At 39.6% G+C, this 9,209-nt stretch overlaps 1 protein-coding gene across 2 annotated transcripts in view; it reads left to right on the forward strand.

Moving 5' to 3' along the window:
• Window positions 1–8,521, forward strand: part of SPATA5 (spermatogenesis associated 5) — a 331,633-nt gene extending 323,112 nt beyond the window's left edge. For both annotated transcript variants that reach the window (XM_027599262.1, XM_027599263.1), the window contains one exon: window positions 3,693–8,521. In XM_027599262.1, coding sequence (XP_027455063.1) covers window positions 3,693–3,869 — 177 coding nt within the window. In that variant the 3' untranslated portion in view covers window positions 3,870–8,521. The remainder of the gene's footprint in view (window positions 1–3,692) is intronic.
• Window positions 8,522–9,209: the final 688 nt, after the last annotated feature.

A 9,209-nucleotide genomic window follows, 5' to 3' on the forward strand; every position in this document is an offset into this window, starting at 1 on the left:
GGAAAAAATAAAAACAAAGGAACCTTTAGGAATTATTCTCTGTCAGCTGCTTGTGCATCAGCTGCTTGTGAATTGGGTTTAAAGCTTTAGAGATGACTGTCAGTGACTAGCCTTCACTGTCATTATGGCCCACATGACTTCTGAAAACTATCATTTTATTTTTAGTGACATTTTGATGACAGAACTACTCTTCTCTTTCTTTTTTTTAATTCCCCATTTTGGCTGCTGAGGCTAAATCAATACAATCTCTGGTCTCTTTCTCCCCATCTTGCTGTTTCTTTGCCCATTTTATTCTTCCTGCTCAAAATGCCCTTTTCTGTCCTATATGAATATCTAAATTCTGTCCTTTCTGCTTCGGTTTATGAAGCAGTAATTTCTCTCTTCTTTCCATACCAAAGCACTTTGCCTGTAGCCTTGCTTAACTGTACCTCTAATACCATGCCACATGGGGCAGTTAATTGATGTCCATGCCCTGCTGGTTGGGGAGCACCAGAAGACAGATAGCCATGTCTTAGACATCTCTGGATCCTCCTGGGTTCATCTAGTGGTTGTACAGAGTAGCTATGCAGTGAATGTTGACTGATGAAAGAGTGACTGGTTAATTATTTGTAGTGTCCTACTTCCTCTCAGTTACTGGTTGTATATTGCTAAAGCAGATATGATAGGAAAATAAAAGTGGCAGAAAGTATTGCCTAATTGGTTCTTCAGGGCATCCCTTATAAATACTACGGAACAGGAAAACATTTCTTGAGGCAAGTGTTGAATTCAGACTGTCCTCCTGCTACTCTGGAAGGGAGACAACTATGGTCCTTCTTCTGGACAGAGGAAGACACCTTTCTATGAGGTGCTCAAAAGTATCAGTCAGTATCCAGCTGCTCTGTTTCCCTGGTCGTTGTCTCTCAGAGGTTCCAAGGGTCATCTCTATTGAATTCAAACACTTCTCAGTGCTCTTGTCAAAACTCTGTCCAAGTTTTCTCTACCTCACAATTTTGTAGTTCTCCAAATTGGATGGAATTGTTAATTAAGGGTCAGGCCAGGACTAAATATAGTAGGACAATTACTCTTGAATGTTAACATATGCTAGAGGCTCTAAGTTACAGACATCCAGCTTTCAAGCGGCTGTTACTGCTCTGACCACATCTCACTCCCAGTGACCCCTCTGTCACTGCCCTGAAAGCTACCACAGAAAGGCAAAAAGCAAGTTATAGCTTGGGAAGATCTATGGACAAAGATGCAAAGGAAAGAAAGTTGACCTGCAAAGAGGAATTGCTCAGTGTTGCTGACCCCAAGGACAGCAGCCTTCAGGGCCTGGGTGACCTGTCACTTCCCACTACCTACATTTCTCTACCCTGCCTTGTTAGGCCACCTGAGATTCCAGTGATTAGAGAAGTATAACCATTCTTTCTCCAGTCTGATAACTATGTGCTGAGAGAGGAAACCTACTAGACCGCTGGTTCACTTTCTCAGATGTACCAGCAGTAGGAGCTACTCACTATGCGGCCATGTGAACTAAATTCTGGGAACTTGGAGAGGGTCCAGGCAGCCTTGCAGTCACCTCTCCTTTCCTCAGCCCAGCCTCCCCACACCCCACCCCACCACCTTACATGTGTTTATCTGGCCCCTCCATTTGCCATGCTCACATCAGATGGTACACACTATGAGTGGCATCACTGCATTATACAAAACTTGGGGGGGGGCACTGTTCACATAGCAGTGAATTAGCACAGTCATTAGTAATTGTCTAGCACGTGTGGTAGGAATTCAGTAAATGTTTGTAGCCATTGTGTGCTGGGTCCAGGATTCTCTGAGATAAGTCTCAGATATGAAGTGCACAAGACACGGCATTGGCCCAGGGCTGGTGACTTCTCTACTCCACTTAGCTGGGGAAGGGTCCACATAATGGAAACATTCCCTGTACTATCTCAGAGAAAGAGCTAAAAGTCTGCCAGGCCAGCAGGAAATTCAGGCCTTTTTGCCTCTCCCAGTGATTCTTCTTCAAACTTTTCAGCCTTGCAACCATTGCTTCAGAGTCTTGCAGATAACAGGGGCACCTGAGTGACTCAGTCAGTTAAGGCTTCAGCTCAGGTCATGATCTCAGGATCCTTGGATGGAGCTCCACATTGGGGAGTCTGCTTCTCCCTCTGCCCCTCCCCACCCCCAATCGTGCTTTCTCTCCCTCTCTCTCAAATAAATAGATAAAATCTTTTTTAAAAAAATTCTTGCAGATAACAGAAGTGCTACTCAGATGGAGGGAAGGAGAGAGTTGAGGCTTTTCCCTACTTGGTCACTTTACCTCCCTTCATGGAGGTCCTCAGGGTCCCTTTGCAACAGAGTGGAACCATTGGATAGCCAGTTTACCATGCTGGGCATTTCATGTGCTTTTACTATGCTTATTAATTATTACATCTTGTTTTCAAAATAACTCTTTTTTGCACCAGAATGTGTGGTGAAGTTGTTTTACAAATCCCTGGAAGTTTTGTTCTTTCCTTCAAACAAGTTGATAGCCACTCTTTTTGGAAAAGCATTAACATGCATAAACACTGTAGTCAACTTCCGTGCTCATTAATGAAGCCCAGAACTAATAGTTACATTGTCGTAATTTGACAAAGCCATCTAAATCTATGCATGTTTTTTGAAAGCTCCCTAAACATGCTGCTAAATCCCCTAAAAAGCTCCTAAACTGCTTTGGCAGCCATTAGCCCAGCATAAGCAGAGGAACTCTTTTCAGTAAGTGAACAAACAGAGAAAATATGCTGAATGGCTGGACAAATGTGTTTCAGCTGGCCCTTTCATTTATCGATATAAAGGTGCAGTCAGTATCAATCACTGTTTTCCCTGTTGCCCTGAAAATCACAATATCTCTTTTCATCCCACAAGCTCTTTTCACCACAGTAATGTGTCTTTAGAATGACACTGGCATCAGCCTGCTTCCGCTGTCTGAAGTCCAGAGAGCTTAAAAACACATTTCAGGATTCAAGACTTGAACCTTCCTCCCCTTCCGTTTTCCGACCGCCCACTCTGCCCTCCCTCCCTCTGCAACCACTCCACCCCCTCCCCAGATTCTTTTCAGTTCTTCCAGCTTTCCTCACTGAATAAACAAAATTCAGCTCTCCAAAGTAAACGTAGAAAACTTCTATCCGATATTCCCAAGATCTAAGAAGTCAGTTCAAGAGATGCACATAAAGAAATGCTCTTATGTGTCGGTAATAGCTCAAAGGTCAAAAGGAATGTGGAAATTCTATGACCTGACAGGGTGTGCTGAGGAAGCAGGACCTCGGTGTCTATCAGAGTATCTCCTTCCTCTGCCCTCACCCCCTTATCACTCGGTTCCTACCTGCCCCCACCGCAAATACACACTCACCTTTTGTCGTCTCGTATCAGAAGTGTGTGCCCGCACGTGTGTTCACATTTACCGTTGCGAGCTTCTTAAGAGCATATGCAGTGTCTTGTATCTCTTTTGGCCGCTCCTAATTCTGAGTACTTAATACATTGCTTTGGAATGAAGGCGATTACTTTTTATCCTTCTGAAAACTGAAGCGGAATAAGTGCAAAGATCCATGTTAGCGATGTGCTTATAGTTGTAGAAGTTGTCGGGGAGGAATATTTGAAACACATTTCTAAAAAACAGTATTGATTGTTTTTTCTCCCCCTTTTTTTTGTATGTTTGTTTTTATTTCTTTGTTTTGCTTCAGATTATAGCAGTCTGTAGAGAGGCAGCCCTTCTGGCTCTGGAAGAAGACATTCAAGCCAACTGCATTATGAGAAGACATTTTACTCAAGCTTTGAGCACTGTGACACCGAGAATTCCTAAATCACTGAGACGTTTCTATGAAGAGTATCAAGAGAAGAGTGGGCTACATACACTCTGAGAAAGTATACATATTCAGTATGCTAAAATGCTTACTAGAGAAAACGTTTCTTTTTTAAGAATTTTGTCTTGAGAGTGTCAAAAAAATCCTTTATAAGCAAAGTGTCTGAAATACATTGACTGGAAATTGAGAGGCTTCAGTTAAAGACATTTTAAATGATATGGATACAATGAAAATATCCATGAAAGTCTCTGGACACAAGTTTAAATCAGTTTTATCTGGAAATGTGTGCTGAGTTTTAAAAATCAAACTTAGCTTTTTCATTTTTGACCTAGTTTATTCATCCCATGAAATGCTCTCTTAACTCCAGAATCATTTTCACTGCATTCCTAAGTGCCCGGCCTGTGAGCATCAGTTTAAACAAGAACATAAAGAATGCATGTGGATTAGTCCATAGTGAGAAAGATTTACAGATCTTTATTTTTAAAGGCCAGCCAGTGAAATAGCCAAATGCACCAACCAGGTTTATAATTTTTTTTTAAGATTTTATTTATTTATTTGACAGAGAGAGACACAGCAAGAGAGGGAACACAAGCAGGGGGACTGGGAGAGGGAGAGGGAGAAGCAGGCTTCCCGCGGAGCAGGGAGCCCTACGTGGGGCTCGATCCCAGGATCCTGGAATCATGACCTGAGCCAAAGGCAGACGCTTAACTGACTGAGCCACCCAGGCATCCCTGCACCAACCAGGTTTATATGGCGTGTTTCCAGATATGTTTTGTTTTCATTATAATTCACACCTACATTTTTGCTTTGGCCTTCTTAATCTGTGCTTATGGTGATTAAAAAAAAAAGAATTAAAAGTTATTTCATGTAATGTCCTTTGCAAATTTAAAAAGTTGGAAATATAATCCCAATCCAGGCCTAGAGCAACAGACTTGTTTTGTTTCATAAAATACTATAAATAAATTGTATGTTAGTGTTTTAATTTGCCCCCATTTTCAGGTCACCAATAAACTTTTTCAGTTCAAAGACAAACCAAATTGTACTCTTAATCATACTGTCTTATGCTGCATTCGAAATATGTATATTTGTGCTCCTAATTATTTCTCTTTAGGGTTTCTTGACACTTTAATATTCCATAAATATCTTTGAAAAACTGTCAGAAATTGACTCCCTGACTTCCAGTTGAGAAGGTGAAAATGGAAAGAATGTGCACTGAGACATGCTCACTGTAGATCTTTGAAAATTTCCAGAAAGACAAGTCAGGCGAGAAATACCTGATTATCACAATAATGGGACTATACAGTGTTGTATTCTGAAGTCATGTCTCAAAATATCTTATCCTTTGACTATCAAAAATAGATTTGTAAGACATTTTTCCCAGACTACATTGGGTTTATTAGTATATACATAAAACCACCCAGGTAACAAAGAATATGACCACTACTTACAGCTGTGCTGTCAAATACAATAGCTACTAGTCACATGTGGCTATTTAAGTTTAAATTTTAATGAATTAAAATTAAATACTATTAAAAATTTAGTTCACCAGACACGTCAGCCCCATTTCAAGTGTTCAGTAGCCACCTGTGACAAGTGTCTGCCATGTGGACAGAATAGATTGTAGAACATTTCCATTACTAGAACATTCTGTTGGTTTCTGCTGATTTAGAATATAAGGCTTACACAATGACATAAACAGGACCTCAAGATTACTTTTATGCTTCCCATTTTTAGAAAATAAGAGAAAAACCTTATCCCCAAAGGCCTAAACAGAAAAAAATTTAAATTCTCACTGCCAATAAAATAAAAACCAGCAGTAAGCTTGAACTAGCATAGGCTCTCAGGCTGGAAGCTGGCTGGTGGGGAGGAAGAGGGCAGTATCAGTCAACGAGGAGCTCAGCTGTTAATGACCACTCAGACCCTCCAGCCCATGTGACACAGAAGTCATAACCAAGGCTCGTGTATGATGCCCGGATCACTAAAGACCAACACCTTCAGTGTAAGGGCAAATTAGAAAAAAATTCCTCCTGCTGACCAGAGAAATCACAAGGAGCCTCTCTTGACTTGGTCTGTGCTTTGGATTTGAAAAGAAAAGAAGCAGCTCCTCTGAGAATTCTTTGAGCTTACCTGACCACAGCTTCTGGGTTTGAATTCACACCACCTTTGTGGTACAGAAGCTTGAAACCTAAAAATTAACATGAAAATATGGATCCACGCTAGAAATATCCTTGGGATGAGTAGCAGTTCCAATAGTTGGAGGAATATAGCCTCACCCAGGCCACAAAGTATTCCAACAGCTAAAACCCTGCTTACAGAGTTTATAATCCCAAAGGATGTGGAGCAGTGGAGCATAAATTGGTACAGCTACTTCAGAAAGCAACTAGCATATCTAGTAATGTTGAAGACCCCTATAGTCTCAGAGTTCTCCTCAGTGTATGCCTCAGAGCAAGTTGTTTTCAATGAGGTCATGATTAAGAAAATCATAGCACTAGTATTTAAATAGTAAGAAACTGGAAATGATCTATCCATCAGTCAGAGAATGGATTTCTATGGGATACCCATACAATGCAATACTTATGGCAGTAAAAAAGTAATTAGAGCTACATGGAAAATGGGAATTTGAAAAAGAACATTTCAGAAGAATATATTTATTTAAAGTTTAAGGCATGCAAAATAATATATGTTGTTTATGGGAACACATGTAGTAGAAGACTACATGGAAGGAAATGAAAAGCATCAAATACCAGGGAGAATTTCCTCAGGGAAGAAAAGTTGAAATGTCCTATCTTAAACTGTGTGATGTGAATACAGGTGTTGATTGTAATCCAGTCTACACTTTTTTATGCCTAAGTATTTCATAATAATGTTTAAAAGATCAGCCTTAAACTGACACGTTATGCTGCAAAGGGCAAAATGCATCTCAAGCCCTGTTCTGCGTTCCTAACCAGCATCACCATCCTATCCCTCCACCCAATCAGTGGACTTCCAGTGCAATCCACGATGCCTACTACCCCGTGTGTCTGGAAAATCAGAAGTACCAGGATGATGGAATAAAACCCAAGAAGGCAAAAAAAAGATCAGGCTTTAGGACCCAGGAAACGAGAAATTTGTTGGTGAGAGTTAGTGGTTAGGGGGTCCTCCTCTGATGGGGGGGTAAACTGGAGTGAGACATCTGTTTCCATGGCACTGTGGTCGCTCAAGGAGCAGGAAGTTAAGAATTTAAAAAGATTTTAGAGCATTACATCTTTAATCTATTACAAACCAATTATTTTTTATATCTTTAGATAGCTAATTATTACCATTGAAAAGGCAATGATCATCTTTATTTGAAGTTTGTGCCCTTTTTATAACAGTACCAGTAAAAATCTGAGTCATGGAAAAGAGCAGGTCAGGTGTCCCTAATAACAGTTTACCCCAGCTTCATCTGTGTGAGGGCTTTACTTCTGATGCCCAAGTCTCCTATGTGTGGATTTAAAGTCATGTGTATTATTTGGGTTTGTTTGTGATTGAATTACACAGTATAGTTCATGGAAAATTTAAGTGCAGCAAGAAAAGAAAATGTCCAGCTTCCTGTCTTAAAACAATTTGCTTTATTGGCATCTGGTCAAATGTTTGTCGTTGGTCCAGATTCTCTTCAGGGTTTCAGGATACTCACATTGACACTTTTTTTTTTTTTTTCAGTGTTCCAAGATGGTTTCGTTTCAATAGTCAAATTAGTGTTTCTTTCTAACAACAAAATTTAGAAGAATGGCTTCTAATTTTTTACTCCTTTATGACAAAGAAAGTGTATTTCTAAGCTTAATTCTGACTGCCCCAATTTTGCTTGAAAAATGTTTAATTCTGTGTTATTTCTAATGTATAAAACAGGTTTTTAAAATAATGTATAGGTTTTCCACTTTGGAAAAATAATTATTGAATTTATAGAAACACCAAGCTTGAGTGTATGTTTAATTTATCTTAATCAGGAGAAAGCTGCAGAAAAGTTGCTATAAAGATAGAATGAAGTTATTTCCCTGGCCTGTTGTTACTTAAATTTCTGAAGGTGAGGTTGTTAGAGTTTTGGTTCGTTTTGTCATGTTTCCCTGAGTCCTCCTGTTAAAGATGAGCACACACCAAAACACCCTTTGAAATTATAGATGGGTTGAATTTGCAGGTCCACATGGAAATTCTAATGCTCCAAGTCGATTTGCTTTCCTTCCTTCAGTTTTCATTATAACAGTTGTGTGCTTGGTTAGGCTTTTTACCTACTATCTATGTCAAATATACCCCGGTAGCCTATATCTTCTAGGGCTCACTTTTGGGGAAAAGAATTCATTCTAGCAAATTTAGGCAGAAAGAGTTGTTACAAGGTTTTAAATGGGTTACAAATTATTGAGAAATTTGTAGACTCCTCTTTCAAGACCCAGTGGTAAACATTTCTGGAAAGATGGTTAAAATGACACACTTAAGGTACCACACACAAAGCCCAAAGAAATGAAAAGAACGAAAAATAGAGTTCATCTATGCTGAAATCAGGGAACGGATTAAACCCCAGGTAAATTATTTCAAAGGCTATCCATCAAGTACAACACATTTTGGACCAACTTTTTAAGTTGGTTAATTCCATGAATTCCAGGAAATTCAACATCTGCTCTGCTTCAGAACACATATGATGTGGTAAGACTCCATCAATTTTAAGACTATTAACTTAAAAAAAACACTTTTTTTGGAAAAAATAATAAATTACTGTGATTTTAATATTATTACATCCTGATTTCAGAAGCTTTACAATGTGAAAAATATTTGGGGCACCTGGATGGCTCAGTGAGTTAAGCGTCCAACTTTTGGTTTCAGTTCAGGTAACGATCTCAGCATCCTGGGATGGAGTGTAGTGTCAGGTTCCATGCTCAGAGGGAGTCTGCTTAAGGATTCTCTCTCTCCTCTCCCTCTGCCCTTGGCCCCGCTTCCCCCCCCCGCTCACAGAGTCTCTCTCTCTCTCTCTCTCTCTCTCTCTCTCTCTCTCAAATAAATAAATCCTTTTTAAAAATGTGAAAAATACTCATATTAAAATCAGTGAAATACAGTTAAGTGAGATGGGAACTGACATGTAATAGTATGTTCATATGTTTGTCATAAACCCACGGCAATTAAGATACTATTTGTACCAACATAATCATAAATAATAACAAAAATGTTGACAGGTAAAAAAGAGAGTCAAGGTTATGGAGCATAGATTATTTGGAGCCAGGAATAATCACAGATTGAAATATCCCAGAGGGAAATAGCAACAGGAGAACTTATGCCAAAAATCTGGGGGGGAAGTTTGGCAGTCGGGGAGAAACAAAGTACTGAAAGCTAGAGTACATTAGGAGAGACGTTTTCTGAGGAAAGAGGGAAAAAGTTTAGAATACAACTGCT

Source organism: Zalophus californianus, chromosome 2, assembly GCF_009762305.2.
Source record: "Zalophus californianus isolate mZalCal1 chromosome 2, mZalCal1.pri.v2, whole genome shotgun sequence".
NCBI lineage: Eukaryota > Metazoa > Chordata > Mammalia > Carnivora > Otariidae > Zalophus > Zalophus californianus.